General features: G+C 42.3%; 1 protein-coding gene across 5 annotated transcripts in view; it reads left to right on the top strand.

The window, feature by feature from the left end:
* The window catches only part of F5 (coagulation factor V), a 65,105-nt gene that overhangs the window by 14,479 nt on the left and 26,433 nt on the right, over positions 1–24,193 (top strand). For 4 of the 5 annotated variants that reach the window (XM_040986799.1, XM_040986801.1, XM_040986800.1 and 1 more), the window contains 10 exons: positions 1,254–1,466; positions 2,680–2,823; positions 7,462–7,683; positions 8,434–8,599; positions 9,967–10,144; positions 12,944–13,043; positions 14,665–14,876; positions 16,355–16,505; positions 18,533–18,745; positions 19,363–21,607. In XM_040986799.1, the coding sequence (XP_040842733.1) occupies positions 1,254–1,466; positions 2,680–2,823; positions 7,462–7,683; positions 8,434–8,599; positions 9,967–10,144; positions 12,944–13,043; positions 14,665–14,876; positions 16,355–16,505; positions 18,533–18,745; positions 19,363–21,607 (3,844 nt within the window). Of the gene's footprint in view, positions 1–1,253; positions 1,467–2,679; positions 2,824–7,461; positions 7,688–8,433; positions 8,600–9,966; positions 10,145–12,943; positions 13,044–14,664; positions 14,877–16,354; positions 16,506–18,532; positions 18,746–19,362; positions 21,608–24,193 lie in introns of those variants that run through there. The other variant, XM_040986803.1, reaches the window with a different exon arrangement.

Genomic DNA, 24,193 nt, shown 5'->3' with positions numbered 1-24,193 from the left:
TACTCCCCAAGTAGACACTATGACCAGAGCTGGGCCATGCTGAAGCCAGAAGCCAGGAACTCCATCATGGTCTCCCATGTTTGTGGATGAAGCCAGAGCACTTGAGCCGTCTTCTTCTTTCCTAGGGATATTTGCAGTCAAATTGGAAGTGGAGCAGCTGCGGCTCTGTCTGGTGCTCTGATGAGGGATGCCATGCCTTAACCTGCTGTGCCACACTGTCTTCCCACCCCATTCCCTGTGTGTAAGGACACAACATGGGGCCCTCAGTGGAGCTCACTCCAAGTTCCAACTTCATAAATTAAAAAAATAAACGTCTCCTGTTAAAGGCTGTGCAGTATAGGGCACTGTGTTATGGAAACTCAAACTAAGACAATCCTCACCTTCAGATATGAACATGAGAACACTTAAGATACATCATATCCAAAATAAAATGTAGAGAGGATTGAACATTGTTAAGGCTAAAGACAAGATAGACTTAGAAAAACAAAAACATGTCTCTTTCCTACCATCGATTTTTCCATCTCTACCACATCTTCATTTTTTATCGACACACTCAATTCTCTGAATTTCATGGTTGACATCTCAGTTCCCATTTTTTAACATCCTCCCCTTTTCCTGCCATGAAAGAAAGAGCCTTTGAATGCTCACAGTATAGAAGCAGAATATCCAACTTTAGAGCATGCATTTCATACTCGCAAGGACATTTAGACTGATTACTGGAGCTAGAAGTTGAGACTCGAGAGGGAAAGCTAGAATAATCAAGATTATAAATGTCATCAAGATATAAAAGCTGGCTGATGATGATAGCAGTTGGGAAAAATATTTGAAAATATTAATATAGGACAAATAAAACATTAGATTAACAGCTGCATCTATGATCCCTGCTAGCAGGCAGTGAAATATGTCTTACTGGGTTCCATACAAAAAAAGGAGAATCCCTTTTCATATTCTGGGATTTTACTGATCTAAGTGATTCAGCTCTCTGTAATTAAATAATTGCTTAGATGCCTCAAAAATTTTTTTAAACCTTATGACTTACTAGCCATTTTGTGTACTTCAGAGTACTGCGGTATCAAACCCTTTACAACTACAAAAGGATAGAAGTGGGTGTTATGTGATCCTTCCTGAACAGTTTAGGTTCACTGTGGAAATGCATGCACAACTCAGAGAGCTCATCTTGGGCCTCCCCAGTTTTGAAAATAATGAAGTCCCCAGAAACCTGCCCTGTATGTTCACGGCTGTTACTTCTCCAGGTGCTTCCTACCAAGACCACACATTCCCTATGGAGAAGATGGATGATGCTGTAGCCCCAGGCCAAGAATATATCTACGAGTGGAACATCACAGAGGACAGTGGGCCCACACATGATGACCCTCCATGCCTCACGCACATCTATTACTCCTACGAAGATCTGATACAGGACTTCAATTCTGGGCTGATTGGACCTCTGCTCATCTGTAAGAAAGGTAAAAAGATGTCAACAACAACAACAACAAGAAATTTGGGAGTAGTAAGAATCTCAGAATATCTTGATACCTCCTTGTACATCCAACATGGAGAAAAGGTGCAGAGACCAGATGGTTGTTTGTCCAGAGGAAAAGTAATAAATGTTTAAAGAAGTGGGTCCTTCTCGTTGCTTCTAACTCTTATCTCAGTTCTGAAAGTAAAACTGTGTTTGAAAGTCTGTTCTGATACCATGCTTGTAAGCTCTGCAACACTGATATCGATGCTAAAGCCTTTTAAAAAGTATATAGTAACCTACATTGTGCTGAGAGAGTTCTTGAACAGAAATTGGGTAACCTAGCCTGCAAGTCAGAGTGGCAATCTGGTTTCTAAATGTAAGAAATTTCACTTTGTTGTTTATCAACACTTTGAGCATCAGACACACACACACACGACTTGACTTTATGATACATTTCAGTGGTTGGGCTTTTAAAGGAGTAGGTTTGGATTTTGGTTGTATACCAAGATCAAGAACCTTTCATTAAAATAGACTATGGCATATATCATGGGAGTGACTGATGGATTCACCATCTGTTTCTATGTCCACAGTGAACATACCATAGGATACATTCGTCACATGTTAACCACACAAACTGATCACAACTACCGCCAATGTCAATTCATTTATTCATTTTACATGTTTTTCTTTTTTTGTCTGGTATACAGGAGTTAGTGAGATGACAATGAAAAATGTTTTAAAACTTATAATAGTGAATTTTTCCATCTCACCATCAGAATTTTTTTCCTTATGTAAGAATGGATTGATTTTGGTCTTCCCAACCAATTCACCAGTGTTCCACTTCTCAGATCATCAAGATGACTGCATCCAACTTGGAGAGTGATGCTTTTGCTACCTGAGCTAAGATTCCTATGTATTTGCTCATGGAAACTGGAGGAAATGGATACCTTTGCATTCTGGATTGTCAGCAGTGTTTTCATTCTTTGTCAGATGGAATTTAAGTCCCATTCTTCAAGGCAATACGGACTGAGAGGAATTACTTAACAGGGCACAATGATTTTACCAAGCCCCCAGTGATTGCAATTTGGCAAAGATGTATCTTTAATAAATGTTATGATTATTATTATTTATTGCTTGCTCTACACTCTTTGCCATCTAGGAATAACTAATGATACTTTCCCTAGAGAATATTGAAAAGTCCATCTTCTCTTTGACAGGTACTCTAACTAAAGATGGCGTTCAGAAGATGTTTGATAGACAACATGTGCTGCTGTTTGCTGTGTTTGATGAAAACAAGAGCTGGAACAACTCATCGTCCCTCATGTATACAGTCAATGGCTATGTGAATGGGACAATGCCAGGTAACACGTGAGCTGGCCGCCACCCAATAGCAATAGAATGACCTTTGTTTCTGTTGTTTTCCTCCAGTTGCTAGGGAAGTTGAAAGTGGTCACCCTTTTTCAGTTCCTAGTAAGAAAATTGTGTAATCTAGTACCAGAGTTACCAGGATGCTCTTTTCTTAACAACCATTTGGGAGCTATGTAAGAGACAACCATGCAGCCTTGTCAAGTACAGTGCTTCACCTCCACCTGCCAAGATTTCAGTTCATATCTTTTTCTATTGAAATTCAAGGTCATTTCCCAGCAGGAAGGGTCTGAGAAGGAATGAAATAAAGATACCTGCAAGGAATATGGGTAAAAAAAAAAAATCAGGAGAAATCCCAAAATACAAAGATCCTGTTAGCACTTTGGAAGGTGATGGGTGGGTTTCCTTCCAAGGCACATAGTGTGCTATCCCTGTGTGTCTGTACAAAGTCTCTTGTGAGAACACAAGGGTGATAGCAACTGCTAAGAGTGTGAGAAGGAACAGACTCCACCTAGACCACCATTTATACTTTTTATAATAGTACTGACTTAGAGCTAAAAATCTAGAATATGTGGCATGATCTGAAGGCGGGGGGGAACCACTTGCTAAACAAATTGTATTTCAAAACACAAAGCTTCTCAGACACATTATCTATGACTAAAAATTGCAAGTGGCTTCATCTACTAAAAAAAATACAAACTATCAAGGGGTGAAGCCCAAGTGTTGCTTTAATAATGCATTCTATCTATTTCATTTGACTCATCTCTCCCCTGGGTTATGACTCTGAGCATTGATTCTAATCTCCAAGATCAGGAGATTGCAGAGTGGGGACCCAGTTCATTGATCTGTACCTTGACAGGTCAGAATTCAAATTTCACTTACTTCTCTACATCGCCAAGAGGCAATAAGTTGTTTCAACACACTTATTTTTTGGAAGTGATTGATCACCTATGCCAATATCTGCTTCCTGGCAGAGTGAATTGTGCAAACATTCAGAAGGAAAAAACCTTCAGTAAGCCGTTTATGCAAGGATTAAGATAGTTTGATCATTAGAGTTTATGAATTTCTAGATAAAAAAAGAACAACTGGGAGTAAGTGGGATAGGGTAGAGAAATGTCATCCAAGAAAATAATACTTGATGCTTATAAGATTTTGCCTTATGGGACAGTGCAGATTGAATGTATATGGTAAATGCATAAGTTAGTGGAGTAAATATGAACATTTCTTTGTATATAGAAAGACTTTCTACCTTCTAGCTTCTTGTTCTCATCACCGACAACAGGAATGTATGCCTTGCTACAAGTATTCTCAAAACAAACCCCTTCAGCAGTAAGGGAGTGATCTCAGCCCCATTAATTTTTTTTCTTCTTTTTTTTTTTTGACAATCTTTACATATTTAATTGGGGTAAAAAAAGGTTCAAGGCCTAAAGGGGGATATAGAGGAATAAGCCCCACCCAGTTTCCCACCAACCTTAAGTCCTTAAGTCCCGGATGTGGGGCATGCTCTGAGATACTCGATCAAGTGGTTCCAATAGTTCACCATTCATGGGTCGCTGCTAGACTCGCCACTCCAAGCATGATGTGGTCGTTGAAGAGTCCATTGATTGACACGGTCCCTTCTAGAGTCTCCATTTGCCAGTTTTTTGCTGCCAACAGATAGCAGAGGTTGTTGCTTGATTTGTTCTGTCTTTTCTTGGTTAGGACTCTGAGTCTGGTGTCTCGACTGGGGAGATCCTCAAAGAAATTTTGAGGTATTCCCAGTCCAGATTCCTGCGTGTTCTAGTAAACATAGGGCCCAGCACAGTCCATTGCCCTGATCAGCTGGTGGTTGCAGTTGCTGGGTCGGTTCTGTCTCCACCCGTGTCCTCTTGTAGTCCGGCATGGTTCTGCCCTGGACACACTTGGCCCTTGCACGTACCAGTAGGAGCTGCAGCCCAGTCAGGGCAGCCCACAGTAACCCCAACCAGGCCCACACCCTACCCTGGCTTGCCAATATGTATGGCATACTAGTCCAGTCTGTCCCAAATACCCTTCTGTTCATATACTTGCCAACGGGTGTTGCAACCTTCTTCCATCCAACCATCTCATCCAACCGGCCCTAACGAATGTTGTTGGGTATCTGTCTAGCCACCCCAGCCCCTGTCCTAGTTCCCATGCCCTCCTGTGGAAGGTGATGACCCAAGAGGGAGGAGCCCACTATTTCCCTCCCAGGTCGCTCCCATTCCAGTTGTGCCCTCTCCAGTTGGCCCTGTGGTTCAACTCGACATGTCTAACCCTTTGTACCAGCTTCCGCCAGCTGATGCTACGACCAAGCCCCAACAACCCTCACCTACTCTGATTGTAGCTTGCACCAGTGGAAATAGTCAGCCCAGCCTGGCTTTCACCCAATCTGGTCCACATGAGGTGTGCAGGTGCTGTGTCCCTGCCTGGCCTGGTCTACCCCCTACCCAGCTCACGCTCCTCAGTGTAAGTTGCTGTTCAGCTAGGGAACCACCCCTTGTTCCCCTGTCAGCTCTGCCTCCTCCCTTCCTGGTTCTCACGTGTGCTGGTTGGGTGCTGCGGCTGCATCCGGCTCAGGCTACCTCACCTTGGCATTCCAAATTGTGTGTTGCCTTTGTCACAACTGGACCTGGTTCGACCCACATTCTGCTCTGGCGTTCAGATTTACCAGTGGATGACATGAACAGATTCAGCCTGGTCTGCCCCCGACCCATGCCAAATGCATGCCATTGGGACACTTTCCACGACCTCTTGGCTGTTGCCTTCCATGTTTCTTGCGCTGACCTGCGGGGTCTGTGTCCTGCCAGAGGAATTGCCTGGGCTCCTCCATCAGAACCCCTTCATGTGCCAGGTTTCGTGCATACCAGTGGGTCCATGTGCCAGTTCGCCTCCTGTCCTAGCAGGAACAGTGGCCTTTCCTAACTGGCCATCATCCCATTCTGGTTCTTGCTGTAGGGTGTTTCAGCCCAGCCACGGTCGTCCACACCCCCATATAGCTCGTATATGGCTCAGTTGGGGTTGGGACCTAGCCTAGTCTGTTCCACATCTACCCTGGTACTCCAAAGTGCCAGAAGGTGTTGCGTTCTGGCCCGGCCCGGTACGTCTTTTTCCAGTCCACACTTGTGCCAAGGGAGACAACTGTATCCAGACCCAACCGCAGCCCCATCCACCTGTCACGACCCCTGCCTTAGACACCGTGGCTCAACTCTGTGCTTAATGTGGACCAGTTGGAGCCAAAACCAAGCTGGGCATGTCCTGAGTTGCTCCCTATGTTCCAATCATGTTTGTGGACTAAGGTTTGCTTACTCCGAACATTCAGGTCTCAGTCCCACACTTGCATTAAGGTTTCATGTCCCGGGTCCTGGGAATCACCAAAAATTAGAGTCTCACCTACGCTAACGCTGGTCTTACTTATGGGTGTCCCTAAGCAGCTATTTCATATCATAAAAACCCCAGAGCTCGCCGCTGGACGGCCAGCAGGCAGAGCCTGGCACCACTTGGTGCACTGGCCACCCAAGACCGAGGTCTCTGTCCCTGCCTTGCGGAGGGGACTGTGGCCGAGACCCTGGCAGGGTTCCATCCGGCAAGGGCACCCCCGACAAATGCCACCTTGATGGGGGGTTAAGCCTGCCCCTTGTCCTGAGACTGAGACCCACTTGACCTGTCTTGCCGCCAGCTTTTGGCTGGCGGGGGCAGGGGAGAGCTAGGAATTTACCCCCAGCTCCCAGCCATCTCCCGCGGGTACTCACCCACAAGGGAGGCTTTAGTTGCTCCCGGGCCAGGAGAAGGCCAGGGTCTCTGTCCCCGCCTTGCGGTGGGGACTATCTCAGCCCCATTATTGAGTGTCTTGAGATAATAGATCTGAAATTTGAAATCCAAGACAAGGTTCTACTCTAGCACTGACCCAGCGGCCATTGTTTCAGGCCCTGTCAGCTCAGAGAAGTAACAAACTCAAGCTTTTGTTCTCAGTTCTCATTACTCCATGCATGAAAAGCTTCCAGGGATCCAGTATAAGGAACACTTGTCCTTTGCATATTAAGGGTATAAACCATAGGATATCTCATTGCCTTGTTGTTAAAAACAAATCATGTGGCTAAAGAAGCAACTTAGGCAGGCCTATGACCTCGATCTGTGTTAATAGGATTTGGCCCCTGAATTTAGGGCTGGAGTGGCTGGTGATTCTCGCCAAACCAGATTGGAGTGACCATACTGGGATGCTTTTGTCTTGGGATTTGCCAGTTCCAACACTGAAAGTGCTATATCCTGGGAAATGCTTCAGATTTGAGTAAGCCTGTATGGTTGGTCACTACACTGCTAATCCCATCATGCATTCAGCTATGCCCCGATCTCTTGGTTCTACTTGTTTTAATCTCTGTTATACCACTTGTTAGGTCTATAATACCATTTCTTGTATTATGTTGTGAATACTTCTTTGCCCATCACACAGATGACTTCTTCTGCAGGACGAGAACCACAGCTGGAGCATCTGCCCCACCCTCACTGGCCTCTCCTCAAAAAAAAAAAAAATGCACAATGCCTGCTGCACATAATAGATGTTCAATACATGTTGATGCATGACAATGTGATTACAGAGCACTGAATCTGCTTCTGTTACCATCTTCTTTTTCCCCCAGATATAACGGTTTGTGCCCATGACCACATCAGCTGGCATCTGATTGGCATGAGCTCTGGGCCAGAGTTGTTTTCCATTCATTTCAATGGCCAGGTCCTGGAGCACAACCATCACAAGGTCTCAGCTGTCACTCTTGTCAGTGCAACGTCTACCACTGCAAATATGACTGTGAGCTCAGAGGGAAGGTGGACCATCTCTTCTTTCATCACTAAGCATTTCCAAGGCAGGTAACTCCTCTGACAGCCATAATTCTCAATACAGGATCTGTTCTTTCCAGGTAACGCCTCTTCCCTTCTCCTTTATCCTTTCAAGCCACTAACACTCCAAATAAACAAGCTTTGCACTCTAAAAGCAGATTTGAAAGACTGCACTTAGTCTTATGACACATTGGTTATTGGTGGAGGAAGCAGAGGAATTGCCCAAACTTGTTTTTAATTAAATGAAAGTTGAAGAAATCTCTACTTCCTTAAAAGGAGGGGAAAGGGAAGGAAACAAGTGCATAGATAGAGTTCATCTTTCTTTGGAAATCGCATACGTGACATAAGAAAAAGGTCCTGTGCTAGAATAAGACAAAAGTCTACGAACTTGTGGGAGCACCAAGTTACCAAATGCACAAAGTGCTAGCGTTATCTTCATTCCACAGACGAAAGGATAGGTAACAGAAACAATGAGAACTCATCAAGACCTAGGACAGAGTTTCAGACTCTGAATATAGTAAGACATCTTCCCACTCCCAAAGAAACCAAGGGGCTCCCCCCAAGATTTTCCACTAATTCTTCCTTTTTTCCAGTTTTTTAGTCTAGCCCCTCCTGAACTCCACAGAGTGTTCAAACCGAAAGGTATAAAAATTGCCAGAGCATTACTTTCACTGTAATTATTTAAGCCTTTCACAAGAATATTAAAAAAAAAAAAAAACACGTTGTTGATCAGCCATAATCTTAAACTCTTTCACTGTCTTTATATTCTATCTCAGCTGGGATGCGGGCATATCTTAATATTAAGAACTGCCCAAAGAAAACCAGGAGTCCCAAGAAACTAACTCGTGACCAGAGGCGCTATATTAAGAGATGGGAATACTTTATCGCTGCAGAGGAAGTCATCTGGGACTACGCTCCGATAATACCAGCCAATATAGACAGGTGAGCTGTTCGGTTCATACTGCTGTGCAAATACATTAGACACCTTCTAGTCCAGAACAAATACACTAGAAATGTTCTGGAGTGCCAGAAGTATAGGAGTAAAAGTCCATGAGTTAACAGAGACACAATATTCTTGTCTAAATTACTCTTCATCTACCCTGTATTTGCCAAGATACTGCATTCTAAAAAACAGCAGGAGCAGCGGAAGTCAGTGCTTGTTGAAGACGTGCATACCAAACACTGTTTTAGACATGCCTAAACGCTTCATTTCAGTTCTATGCATTTGATACTACTTTTCAAAAAAAAAAATCAATGCAGGAATATATCAGATAACAAATTTGGAAGTTCAACTAGCTCTCAAGCACTTGCAAAGAAACTGAAGCTCACTCATACTAAAAGAAATGCATATTGTTTTTCTTCTATCAGATCACTAGTTCAAATACACCCTCTGCCGAAATGATTGTAGCAAAGCATTCACACATTCCTGATTGAGGAATATGTATCAGAAATATGTATCAAGCTTATATTTATAATATATGTATGTTGTGTCCTTTCAGTCTCACTCTGGGACTAAGTATGTAAATAGATTTGCTTGCAGGTAAAATGATGCATGTGTAGGGTATTCACGTCCACATTTTTAGTAATTGCAGAAGCTTGGTAACAACCCAAAATATCCTTCAATAGAAAACTAGCTTAATGAAATTACTCCAGGTCTCCCACCAGGGTGCAGTGACACAGGCGCTTGGGTTATCCTCCTCTGCTTTCCCAGGCACATTAGCAGAGAGCAGTTTTCAAAGTGGAGGAGCTAGGACTGGGACTGGTACCTGTCTGTGCCGCCACAGGAGGTGGCTTTACCCTCCACACCACAACAGTACCCCTTCCTTTTAAGATTTAGTTCATTTAATTCAAAAGGGAGAGAGAGAGAGAAAGAAAGAGAGAGAGAGAGAGAAATGAATAGAGGATGGCATGCTTTTTAAAGGTGGAGAAATATCTGGAAAACCAGAAAGAGTATCATAGATTAAGTAATAGAAAAGACTTTAGAAAACTTGCACTGTTTCCTACCCTTGAAACCCAAAGAGACTTTGTTTTAGAGACACCTAAAGTAGCTGTTCAGTGATTATTAGAAAAGTTTAAGTAGCTGCTTGTAGCTAATGAACTGTGGTTTTCCCAATGAACAATTACAATGCAAGTATCTAAGGAACTCTCTCTCTCTTTCTCTCTCTCTTTTTTTTTTTTTTTCTGAGGCAGAGGAAGAGCATTTTGTCTGATGCAAAAGTGGCCTGTCTCAGCACCAGGGTTTCCCTGTTACACCAGGGATTCTGCTGGAGGAATTGCTTTAATTTTGTTGTCATTCACTTCCTTTTAAGAAAATACAGGTCTATGCACTTGGATAATTTCTCAAACCAGATTGGAAAACTTTACAAGAAAGTGGTTTATAAACAGTATCAAGATGAGAACTTCACCAAACGCATGGAAAATACCAATCTAAAAGAAGATGGGATTCTGGGCCCTATTATCAGAGCCCAGGTCAGAGACACACTCAGAGTAAGTAACAGAAATACAGAGCAAGGCAGAGACCAGGCTGTGAGAGACACACCATGGGTACCTGCTTCTCAGATTAATCGTATGAGGGAAAGGTGTTAGAAATGTAGCTTTAGCTTTCATTAACTCTTTGTATTTGTTTATAGTCTACCTAATCATATGATGTATATAAACAGTTTATCACATATAAAGAAAGAAAAGAGTATAATCAGAGGTAAAGATAATATGTGGGAAAAGTAAAGTCACAGAGTACCATGCAATACTCATCTATGTCATATGTTCTTGTCAGACTCTCTGCAGATGTTGCCAGATGCTGTGGTGAAAAATTAAACATACCAGGGCAATATTTACAATATCTACTTTAGAAAGCAAGTTTCCCTTCACTGAGCCCTACAAAGGATTTCTTCCCTGGAGGCTTCAAAAAGGGATGCTATGTGATAAAACGGATGATATTCTTTTTTTTTTTTTAAGATTTATTTTATTTTTATTGGAAAGGCAGATATACAGAAAGGAGAGACAGAGAGGAAGATCTTCCGTCCGATGATTCACTCCCCAAGTGAGCGCAACGGTCGATGCTATGCCGATCCGAAGTCAGGAACCAGGAACTTCTTCCAGGTCTCCCACGCGGGTGCAGGGTCCCAAAGCACTGGGCTGTCCTCGACTGCTTTCCCAGGCCACAGGCAGGGAGCTGGATGGGAAGTGGGGCTGCTGGGATAAGAACCGGCACCCATATGGGATCCCGGGCATGCAAGGTGAGGACCTTAACCACTGCGCCACCACACCGGGCCCAACGGATGATATTCTTGCCAAAATTTCCATAATAGCTATACTAGATTTTTAATTTCAGAATTTGCTTTCATTGAATTTGAAAGGAAGAGACAGAGATTTCCCATTCACAAGTTCACTCCCTAAATGACCAGAGCAGCAACAAGAAGGCCAGACCCCAACCAGAAACCCTGAATTCTGTGGGGATCTCCTGCGTACATGAAACAGATCTAAGTACTTGAATCATGACCGACCGCTTCCCAACCTGCACGATAGCAGGAAGTTGGACTAGAAGCGCAGCTGGGACTCCAACCAGGCTCTGTGGTCTGGGGTGTGGACATCCCAAAAGATGTTCTGACAGTTATGCCACATGCGCACTCCGCTAATATAAAGCTGCATAGCTCTTTGCTGGTTCCCTTCAGAGCTGAGACTGTGACAGTAAATGCTGTTGGGTAAAAACAATTCTTGAATGGGGTCGCCTTTGCGGCTCTCTAATCCTTGATTTTTGAGGAAGGTAAATTTTAATACACTATCAGGAGCCAGGAGTTTTCCTACAATTCCCCTTCAATGTTCTATCACATCCCTTATGTGCAAGCTCTGTGCTGCAGGCAATTAAAGATTGCAATCTTAAGATGTTAGAATACGGACAGCCAGCCCACTGATTCAATGCTTTGGCAATCAAAAAAGCAGAAGGTAATAATTTCTCGCTTGAAGATTAAGGGATCTAACTAAGACTCATGTATCAGTAGTGATGATGAAGCGGCCAGTTTTGTCCGTTTAAAAACTAACCTAAGAAACAAGGCAGCACGGTCATGGCACAGTGGGTTAAGCTGCTGCTGGAACACCAGCATTCCATAGTAGGACCAATTGGAATCTTGAATATTCCACTCCCAATCCAGCTTCCTGGATTGTGTCTGGGAAGGCAGTGGAAGACGGTCCAAGTGCTTGAGCTTGTGTGCTCATGTGAAGCTCCTGACCCTGACTTCAGCCTGGCCTAGCCTTGGCCTTCGCAGGCATTCAGCGAGTGAACCAGCATATGGAAGAATTATCTGTGTCGGTCTCTCTCTCTCTCGCTATCTCTCTCCCTTGTTCCCTGCTTCTCAACACTCCTTCCTAATAACTGAGCCTTTCAAATTAAACAATATATATTTATTTAAAAAACTAACAAGGTGAGAAAACGTTCGTTCTTTATGCCTCTTGCTCCCAACCTGTCCAAGGTGTTCTTGGCTGGTTTAAATCTCCTTTTGAGGACGTGGAACTTAGCTAGTTGCGATGGCCCACCAGGAGATGACTGCCTTGACAGTAATCCGAGGAGATGTGGCTTGCAGGCCAAGGAGATCATTTGCAAAATGAAGAAACAGATTCAAAGTGATGGGCAGTTCAAGCTGAAAGGAAGGGAGGAGGGTGGAGACTGACTTTAGGCAGGGGACCATTTCCAACCCATCGCTATTCTCATGTCAAATTCCTCTATTTCAGCCTTTTTAGAAAAGGTATTTTATTTTATTGATTTTGAACACAGAGAGTGACAGGGAGGGATCAGGAGAGAGATCTTCCCTCCACTGGTTCATGCCCCAGATGCCTACGATGGCCAGGTCACAGCCAGGTCACAGCCAGGATTTAGAAGGTCCTTTCTGGGTGTCGCTCATGGGTGCAGCAGTCCCAGGAGCCCTTGGACCACCTTCTACTGCCTTCCCAAATGCATTAGCAGGGAACTGTAGGAGAAATGGAGCAGCCAGGCCTTGAACCAGTATTCATATGTGATGCCAGCATCGCAGGCAAAGACTTTTATCCATCAGAGTGCCAGCTGATGTGTGAGTGCGAACCTCGGAAACACTCCTGTCAGGGAATGGAAAGAGGCTGCTATGCAAATAAAAAGAATCTCCCCACAGCCTGCGCATAGTCACATAAGGGCACTCGTGCGTGCACATAGCTACGCCACCTACCGGCTCAATCAGCAAATATGCCGAGTTAATTCCTATTGCAGCTTTCATAATCCACCTTAAATCCTGGAATAACAACTTCCATTTAACTTTGTAGATCGTGTTCAAAAACATGGCCAGCCGCCCCTACAGTATTTACCCTCACGGAGTGACACTGTCTCCTTACGAAGCTGAAGTCAACTCTTCCTTCACCTCAGGTTTGCACATTTCATTTCTACTGAACGGAGCTGGTGAGCTTTGAGAGTCCCCCGCCCCCATGTTTTCCTACAGTCCTCGTTCCTTAGTGGCAGAGCAGTGCAATCAAGCAGTAGACATGCAGAACTATCCAGAAAAACTGCATCACGCAGCCAAACCTGGATGGAAAGAATCCTGCTGGATCGCCTCAAATGCGGTGTCTTTTATAGTGTAATGGCGCCCTCTAGTGGGACAAGATTGAATGACGACATCAATTGGGGTTCAAGTGGAATCTTTTTTCTTTTTTAAAAATTCTTGTTCTTCTTATCATCATCGTCGTCATCATCATCATTCTATGATGCAGTTCCATAGGCCCTGGGATTTGCCTTACCCCCTCTCCAATCGCCTCTTCCCTTCCGAGTTCCCCTGTATTATTACTATAGTAATGTGTCCATCATTGCAGGCATGGACAATGGCAGAGAGTCCAGCATCCTATTGTCAAGATATAGTAAACAGTTTTACCGGGGAATCCATCTTTGGTCTGGAAGTAGAGATGTTTACTGTAATGTATCCTCACATCTGGATATGATAGTCTCCATTACAGTTACTATGAATCCCTGTTACCATGCCACAATACAAAGTCAACAACAGGAAGAAAAGCAGAAATTTACAATGGCATGAAGTTAAATAACATGCTACTGAATGATGAATGTGTCGCTGAAGAAATGAAAAAGGAAATCAAGAATCTTCTTAACAAATTGATGCTACTGTATGATCTATGAGTCAGTAAATAATTTAATGAGAAAGAATGTGTTTTGAAGAGGTGAAACTAAAAAAATAAAAATCCCTGAGATATAGTTTCTGAGATATGTCTCCTGTAGGGAACAAATAGATGGGTTTTATTTTTTTAATCCAGTCTACTAATCTATGATGTTTGGTGAATTTAAGCTATTTATATTCAGGGTTAATATGAATGGGTGATAATTTTGTTCTCTCATTTTAGCAATAGGTTGTTCATTGATTTAGTCTTCTGTTATTATTTACTGGGATATTCTTATTTGCCTTTGCTTTGGTGGGTGCTATTCCTCTCTTCTGTCAAGAGAACATTTTTAAATATGCCTTCCAGGGCAGGTTTGGAAGAGGCAAATTCTTTTAAATTTTCTTTACTGTGGAAAAATTTTATTTCATTTTCAAAGACAAAGGAAAGCTTCACTGGGTACGTTATTCTGGTCTGATCATTTTTTTTCTTTTGCAATCTGGAATATGTCGCTCCATTCTCTTCTGGCCCGTAGAGTTTCCTGTGAGAGATCTCCTGTGAGTTTAACTGGCATTCCTTTATATGTCAGTTGATTTTTTTCATGTACACATTTAAGGATCTTTTTCTTATGTTCAGTTGAAGAGAGCTTGATGATCATGTGTTTTGGTGAAGATCACTTTTGCTCAGTCTTATTGGGAGTACTGTGCCCCTCCTGGATGTTGCTTCCCAATTCATGTGGCATTTAATATGAAAATATTCCTATCCTGATATCAATTGTTCTAAGGAAATTTTGCATTTTGTCTATTACTTATCCATCTCTTCTCTTCATCACATTAGCTATTAAATATCTTTCTAAATGGCAGCTTTTTGAATATATTTTCTTCTAGGCAATAACACTGTGATCAGAGCAGTTCAACCGGGGGAAACCTATGTTTATAAGTGGAACATCCTAGAGTTTGACGAGCCCTCAGAACATGATGCTCAGTGTCTAACGAGACCGTACTACAGCGACGTGGACATCACGAGGGACATTGCCTCGGGACTCATAGGGCTACTGCTCATCTGTAAGAGCAGATCCTTGGACAAGCGAGGCATACAGGTCAGTTGATCCTGGAAGCAGCTATGTTATCTTCTTATAAATGGAGCAGATTGGATATGTCTGATTTTTACAATGGAGCTTTTCCCTTCTAGATAACAGTAAACACTAATTTATTCTCTTTGGTGTGTGTGTGTGTATGATAATGTATATTATTATTATTGCATTGGCTACATTGTTGGGCGGCTTCTGTATGAAATCTTACTGCAGGAGGCAGATCTCTAGTGTGACCACTGCATTTTTAGTTGAAAATTCCAGGTCTTCTGGTATTGGTTATGTGATGAGCAAGTCACATCACTTCTCTTCATTTTTTTCCTCCTGTTATCAAATGAGAAATGCCCCTCCCCAAATTTTTACAAGGATTCTTGGGGGTTCATTGAAATAACCCCTAGAAAATGCGTCAAGCTCTGTACCCGTATATTTTAGAAGTTTTCAAGAGGAGAGATACCGTGAAAACCAATGCACTTGGAGACGTAATGTCTCATGAAGCTAGATCCACACAATGACCCACTTCCAATGAGACTAAACTAGAAAAGGAATGATATAAACTGTATAAATATTAGGCACAAAGGTACTGATCTTAGGTGTTTGTCTTCATTGAAATAGTGATCTCCTATTATTAACCTAAAATTTTCAGTTAGGCCAGATGATCATCAAAGAGATCTTATCCTAAGGCAAACAATACAAATATTCACCTGGATAAATCTCACATGGATTTTTCGAACATTCAGATTTACTTATCAAGAAAAGAAAATGAGTAGGAAGACAGGCCGCTCCTCTTTGTACCTTTCTGCATGGTTCTTTGCAACTCTTATTTTTGTAAAACTCCTTAAAGATCTGTTTGTGTATTTGTAAGGCAGAGTGTTTAGTGAAGCAGAGACAGAGAAACAGAGAGATCTTCTATCCACTGATTCACTCCCCAAATACCCGCAGCAGCTTCGGCTGGACCAAAGCGAAGCAGAGAGCGGAGAACCCCATCATTGCCTCTCCCATTAATAACGGTGTCTGCAGTATTCAGACCCTGTTCTGTTGTCTTCCTAGGAACATTAGCAAGGAAACCTGGATGAGAAGTAAATCAGCCAGGACTCGAGCCTGTGATCTGGTGTGGGATATTGGCAACAGAAGCAAGAGCTTTAGGATCTGGCTGCATCAAACGCCAGGCCCTCTTTGTAAATATGTTAAACATAGTCAGTGGATTGTCCGTGTTGAAAGGTGACCAGTTATGGGTATAAGCAGACTTCGCATTCGTTGTGATGAAGTGGGGTTTATCTATTTGTGCCTTGTTTTGCCTTTGAGTGATCTGGTCTGCTGTTGTCTGCCTTTACATATTGCCTTGAATTTTAGCACACAGGGGACTCACATAACTGCCTAATGTGGCATCTGTGAACTCAAGGACAATGTCCCTTTGGTTTCCGAGACGTACCCAGTGATACAGCCAATCTCACGGGCCGTTAATCATTCGCAGCATTTTCACTTCCTAGAGAGCAGCGGACATTGAGCAGCAGGCAGTGTTCGCGGTGTTTGATGAGAACAAGAGCTGGTACCTTGAAGACAACATCAACAAGTTTTGTGAAAATCCTGATGAGGTGAAACGTGACAACCCCAAGTTTTATGAATCAAATATCATGAGCAGTAAGTCTGACACAGTTTGTGTCACTTTTCACTCCTGGAGTTGAAGTAGTGACTGTGCCCACTCGCTGATGGGTAGATTACGGGTAGAAATGCTCAGCACAGAGCAACTCTTGTGCTCAATTCTGAACCAAAGGCTTGATAATACAACCCCCTGCATGACCTTGTAGTGCCTAAGGCTTGTGGTCTCCCACACAAGACGTCAAACAATATTATCCTTTTCATGTCCTAACCCAGATATGTGTTGCTGTGTATATATGAAGGCACAGGTGAGCCAGACAAGAAGGTGGGTCTTGTTCTGGGTATCTGGAACTCTTCAACTGGGTATGAGGTGGAATACTTTTTTATCATGGGGGAAAAAAACCAACTAATTCAAAGCAGGGATTGTTAGTTGAAAGTCCAATGAAATGATTATGGGGACCCAAGAGTCGTAGAAAGGCAATGCATAAAAAGGGTTGAGAGGAGCATTAAGTTCAGGCTAGAGGAATTGTAATTTTAAATTTTCTTATGGTCCCGTTGACAAGAAAAGAGAATCTTGTACATTTTACAGGCAGTGTGTATTTTACCTTTGTATCACATCTCAAACCTGTCTAACCACTTCTAAAGTGTTCAACATGTACCATATTGGACAGTGAAAGTATAAATTGTTTAGAAAAGTGTCTAGGATAATGCTCAAATGACACATCTATGATCCAACCTGCATTTGTTAAGCTCCCACTTGAATATTTTGTTAATCATCAACACTGTATAGTGATAAAGTTACAGTGATAACCCAGAAAAACATGGGCAATGCCTTCACAGGGATAATATTTTCCATGTTTTAAAATTTATTCCTGGCCCCAGTGTGGTGACCTAGTGGCTAGAGTCCTCGCCTTGAATGCACTGGGATCCCATATGGGCACCGGTTCTAATCCCAGCAGCTCCACTTCTCATCCAGCTCCCTGCTTGTGGCCTGGGAAAGCAGTCGAGGATGGCCCAATGCTTTGGGATCCTGCACCTGTCTGAGAAACCTGGAGGAGGTTCCTGGCTCCTGGCTTCGGATCGGCACAGCACCAGTTTTTGTGCTCACTTGGGGAATGAATCATCGGAAGGAGAATCTTCCTCTCTATCTCTCCTCCTCTCTGTATATCTGACTTTGTAATTAAAAAAAAAAAATTCCTATTTTTTTGTTTTAAAGTCAGAGAGACAGACTGATTTTCTCTCTACATATTCACTACCCAAAAGTCTGTAGCATCCAGGATTCCAATCACAGCCAGGAGCCAGGAGCTCAATCCAGACCTCCCACATGGGTGGCAGGGACACAAGCTGTAGAGCCTTCACTCTTGTCTCCAGGGGACTCATCAGAAGGCAGCTGGATCAGAAGCAGAGCGGTCAGAATTCAAACTCAGGCATTCTGACACAGGATGAAGAAATTGCCTATGTCAACCTTTGTTTGTTAAGCCAAACACCATACTCATATTTTTTATTTTATTATCATGCTTACTACCTAAGTGAAAATATTGCCTAACTCAGTATCTCTTTGTGGATAAAGAAAAATTGATGAATTTGACACTCGAATGAAAGGTATAGATTAGAGTAAAAATACAAATGGGAAAACACGCTGAATAATCTTCATTTTTAGGCACATCTTTTATTACTCAATGACTAATATGTCGAGAAGAAGTCTACATATTGTGGTTTTTCTTCAGATAAAGTTTTCTGAATAATAATCTAAACTGATCTCCAGCATCTCTTTAAAAGCGGAACACAGATCGCGAAATATTTGATGTGCATTTGACACAGGAAAGAGTAAATGTGTATAAGTGAAAGGCATCATATTTAGCCCTACATTTGTTCCCCACTAACCAGGAACACAGCTCTCATTTGGGAAGTTTGATATTTTGGTCAACATTTTAGGTCCGGTAAAGCTAAATTTGCCTAAGCAATGTTTTGACACATCCCCAACTTCCCCTGGGACATTATCTTAGGTATCAGGCACATGCCCTTTTGTGGACACAGGCCTGGCACTTGAACGGATCCTTCTCTTTCAGCTATCAATGGTTATGTGCCGGAGAGCATACCCATTTTGGGGTTCTGTTTTGATGACACTGTCCAGTGGCACTTCTGCAGTGTGGGGAAGCAAGATGACATTTTGACCATTCATTTTACTGGACACTCCTTCATCTATAACAAGAGACATGAGGATACCTTGACCCTCATCCCCATGCGTGGAGAATCTGTGACTGTCACAATGGATAATGTTGGTAAGAACTGACTATGGAGAGGACACTGATATGGAATCTATTCTGTGTTCAACAGGGAATTCTGACAAGGACTTCTACTTCAGCTCTACTGAGTACCATTGCTTCTCAAGTTCACCTCCTTGATCGCTGTAGGATAACTAAATGTTATTATTTGAGGGAGTAGATACGTTCATTATCCCTCTAATTCTCATACAACATATGCAGCTAACAAGATATTTATGATTATCAAGGTCCATTTTATTCTTGATTCAACTGTTGATGTATTCTAAAAAGCATGAAGTATCTGTGCTGAAAAGTTCTTCCCCACCCCCTCATCTCCATTGAGCAATCGCTTTGATCTGTGTTCTGTTTAATGAGATAACTACTCTGATTATGACTTTAGAGGAAGAGAAGGAGGAAACAGGAAAGAGGGCATAAAAAGTTTTTAAGACGTTTGTTTTCAGTTGCTTCATCTATGTAATTGTGGAGTGGTAGTCAACAGTTTATAGATGAGCAGTCTACAACACATCACACTTGGGTATCCCTGACTATAACTCACCAGAAATTACTCACAAAGTGAATCCTGGTGTTTCGTAACTTTTCCCAGACTTTCAGCTACTTTTTTTTTTCTTGTGTAGGAACTTGGATGTTAACTACTGTGAACTCCAGTCCAAGAAGCAAAAACCTAAGACTGAGATTCAGGGATGTTAAATGCATCCGGGATTATGATGCAGACTCATATGAGATTTATCAGCCTCCAACAGCTACCCCCATAGATACACGGAAAATACATGATTCTACAGAAAACGGAGATGAAGAGGATGTGGATGAATCAGATCTTCTGGCTTCCTTTTTAGGAATTAGGACATTCAGAAATTCATCGCTGAACCAGGAGCAAGACGAGGTTAATCTTACTGCCTTAGCCCTACAGGATAGCTCTGAATTAATTCCTCCAAGCACAGATTCAGCTGTTGGTTCAAATTCTTCTACAAACAAAATTACTAGGGGTATGAGCAATAACCTCACAGACCCTCAGAACAGCTTTCCACCTTCAGTAACTACTACAGTTGGGTCCCCCCTGAGACCCCACGCTGCTTTAGACAAGGACTCCATTACCTCTTCTGCTGAAGAGGCCAGCCCTTATTCCGAAGACCCTATGGAAGACCACTCACAGTCGATAATCACAGGGATACACTTACTTCCATTGGAAGCAAAGCAATTCAGAAGTCAAGAACATACTGAACATAAGGTATCCAAGGCAGGAAGAGACAGCAGAACAAAGCATAAGTTCTTCTGGAAGAAATTACCAGCAGATAAATTTGAGAGACATTTAAACCAAAAGAATGCGTCTGCTTCCAGAATAGAGCACTGGGAGAAGCTTCCTGGTGATCCCTTACTCTTAAAACAAAAGACTCCATCCAAGATGTTGAATGGGAAATGGCATTTGGTTTCTGAGAAAGGTAGTTATGAAATAATCCAAGATCCTGATGAAGATGTGGCCCCTAACAAAGTGCTGAACAGCTCCCAGGGTGCCTCAAGATCTGGGGAAGAGCCCACCCTCCTCACAAGCAAGCCTAGAAAGCACAGCAGCCACAAAAATTTTTCTGGAGTCCCACGAACATCTCTGCAAGTACAGCAGGATGGACACAGAGGACTGAAGAAAAGCCCCTTTTCCATTAAGACGCGAAAAAAGAGAAGGGAAGAGAAACTTGTACATCATGTCCTTCTGTCTCCCAGGGGATTCCACCCTCGAAGGCAGGGCTATGCTACGTTTTCAGACAGAAGACTTGATCATTCATTGTTCCCTCATGAGCCCAAAGAAACCTCTCTTCCCATTGACCTCATCCAAACATCCCCTTCCGTGAACCTTGACATGACGGCCACACTTCCTGACCAAAATCAAAATGTCCCAAATGACATTGGGCAGACAAGCTCCCCTCGAGATCTTTATCAGACAGTTTCCGCAGAGGAACACCATCCCACATTCCCTACCCAAGACTCTGAACCAAAACACTCTACTACAGTCTCCACTCCCAAATCGTCTCCCCCAGAAGTTACACAGATGCTTGAGTATGACCTTAGTCTTGAGTCCTTTCCTACTGACAATAGTCAAACGTCCCCTTCCTTGGGACATGAAAGAGGACAAACAACCACATCATCAGACCTTGACCAATTAGCCACTTCCCCAGACCTTGGTCAGGTGACCTCCTCCTGCTCAGATTTTGGCCAGATGCCCCTTTCCCCGGATTTTGACCAGGTGCCTCTTTTCCCATGCACAGACCAGATAACTTCTTCCCCAGACCTTGTTGGTCAGATGGCACTTCCCCCAGACCTTGGTCAGGCGACGTACTCAGACCTTGACCAAATGACTTCCTCCCCAGATCTTGGCCAGCAGGTGACTCCATCTCCAAACATCAGTCAGACCACCCTTCCTGTACCATCATCTCTTCCAGACTTTGATCAGACACACTCCCCTTCTGAATTTAATCAGTCATCGCCTCTTCCAGAATCTAGTCAGGCTTTTCCTTATCCAGACCCCGAACACCTGCCATCTCCTTCATCTCCTATACTCGATGAGACTTCTACATCTGATGAGTTTAATCCACTGGTTGTGGTGGGTGTCAGTGGAGATAATGGAGACTACGTTGAGATTGTTCCAAAGCAGGAGGTCCAGAGCAATGAGTATGACTATTCTGAAACTGAGTATGTGACGTATGATGACCCTTACAAAACTGACGTTAGGACAGATACCAACTCCTCCAGAAATCCCGACAACATCGCAGCATGGTATCTCCTTCGCAGCAAAAATGGAAACAGGAGATATTACTACATTGCTGCTGAAGAAGTATCCTGGGATTATTCAAAATTTGCACAAAGATTTGGGTAATTTTTCCCTTTTATATCCTTATGTTTCACTGGTGTAATTCTTCAGAGATCCATCCATGCTTGTCAAGCCTGTTCACTTTGCCGTTGAAAAGTATTCCACAGTAACGGTGTACCATGGGTTTTGCTTTGTGTACACTGAAGTTGTACAGCATATTTAATATAGATGAATTGTCAAATGACTAAAGCAAGCATATTGGCATATGTATTATCTCACATACTTGTTTGTGGCAAGAACTTAAACTCTAACCATTTAGCAATTTTCAAGTGTTGTAATGCATTGCTACTAACTATGTTGCCATGTGGTACAGTAGATCTATTTCTGAGGACATACAATTTTGTTTCGGTTGACCAACATCCTCCCTCACCTGCTATCCTCAGTAGTCACCATTCGGCTGTCTATTTCTATGAGTTCATTGTTGCTTGATTCCACAAACAGGTTGAGCGGCCCTAATCCAAAAATCCCAAATCTGAAAAGTTCTGAAATCTGAAACTTTTTGAGCTCTGATGTGACACACAAAATGTTGCAGATTCTGGAGACTTTCAGATTTTAAGGTTAGAGATGTTTAACTATTAAAACTATGCAAGCATTCCAACATACGAAAAACTCTGTATTTTGACACATTTCCGATACCAAGTGTTTTAAGATACTCAGTCTGTATAAGCGAGCTCAACAGTACCCGTACTCTTGTGCCTGGCTTAGTTCATTTAATGTCATGTTCTCCAAGAGCATCTATGTTGCAGCAAATGACAGAATTTTCTTTTTTATGTTGAATAGTATCTTATTGTATATACACATATTGCTTTTAAAAAATATTTCTAAAATTTTTAACAGATTCAATACAGTTCATAGATACACTTCGAGAATACAACACTATTCCCTCTCTTCCTCCCACTCTCTCCTGCCTCTATTCCATTTACCCTTCATTTTTGATAACATGCCATTAATTTAAATTGCAGTCAAGGGCTTAATGCCACCATAAATAAAACATTCAACAAGCAAAAACCCCTAGATTAGTGAAAATGCAGACAATGGCTATAAGCAAAAATCAAATGGAAAAATGGACATTTTCACATAGAATAAGCACCAATCATTAGAACCACGGTAGTGTAATATTCTTTTTTTTTTAAAGATTTATTTTTATTGTTTATTTATTGGAAAGGCGGAGAGACAAAGAGGAAGATCTTCCGTCCAATGATTCACTTACCAAGTGAGCGCAACGGCCAATGCTATGCCGATCCGAAGCCAGGAGCCTCTTCCGGGTCTCCCACGCGGGTGCAGGGTCCCAAAGCTTTGGGCCGTCCTCGACTGCTTTCCCGGGCCACAGGCAGGGAGCTGGGAGGGAAGCGGGGCTGCCGGGATCAGAACCGGCGCCCATATGGGATCCCGGTCATGCAAGGCGAGGACCTTAACCACTGCGCCACCACGCCGGGCCCAGTGTAATATTCTTAAACATCAATTTAACAAAGGAAATGGAGTCAGACAGAGCCATTTTTTGCAACAATACTGATATAAACATTTCTTTCTAAGTTTTTAATTTTTAAGTTTCTTAAAATTCAGCTCTACCATATAAGGGAGAACATCAGTGTACCACATTTTCTTGTTCATGTGTTGGTTGATGTTTAGATTTATTCCATATCTTTATTATTGTGAATTATGGTATACTGAATCTGGAAGAGCAGATTTCTGTTTGACATACTGGTTTCATGTCCTTTGGCTGTACACCCAGAAATGGGACTGTCACAAGGTAGGTCCATGTTTTAATTTTTTTGAGAACCTTTCCGTATGTTATTACTAACAGTGTGTAGGAGTTCCCATTACTCCTCATGGTGACCAACACAAATCTCCTATCTTTCTTATAACATCCATTCTAACAGATGTAGAGAGATAGAAATATTTCCTGCTGATTTAGTCTGTGTATCTGATTATTGGTTATATTGAATATTTGTTCATTTATTTATTGATCATTTGTATGTCTTTTATTGAAAAATATCTTTCAAATCCTTTGTCTCTTTTATTAACTTAGTTATTTGGGATTTTTCTCTTATTGTGTTGAGTTCACTGTATTCTAGATAATAACTACTTATCAGATACATGATTTTAAAATGTTTTCTCCCTTCCATAGGTGGTCCTGTTATTTCCTGCACTTTGCATAAATGTGTCATTTGGATGCAATCCCATGTGGCTACTCTCACTTTTCCTGCTTGCGCTTTGGGGCCATTCTTAAAGTATCCTTGCTCAAAGCAATGTCATAACTCTTGGGAATTTGATTTTTAGCAAAAGCAAATATAAGGAAAGTGCCTAGAGTGGAATATATCTGACCGCAGGAATGGTCTCAGAATTCTGTTAACTAAACTTTGGCACTGTCTCATTGAGTCATTTTTATGCCTTTGATGTTTTGGCTTTCTCTGTTAAAGTATAATTATATTCACTTATTAGTCTAAATGTTGGTAAAAAATATACGTATTATGTGCTGGATTATATGAGGCAGGAAAAGTATTTTGAGAAAACAGGCACAACACCTGAAACTGAAAAGGTTAAAACCCTGGTAGAAGAGTTAGATATTATCAGATAACTGCCAAATC

The sequence above is a fragment of the Ochotona curzoniae genome, unplaced genomic scaffold (assembly GCF_017591425.1).
Source record: "Ochotona curzoniae isolate NIBS_2020 unplaced genomic scaffold, NIBS_Ocur_1.0 contig_4558, whole genome shotgun sequence".
Lineage (NCBI taxonomy): Eukaryota > Metazoa > Chordata > Mammalia > Lagomorpha > Ochotonidae > Ochotona > Ochotona curzoniae.
This window is presented reverse-complemented; position numbering and strand designations above follow the sequence as displayed.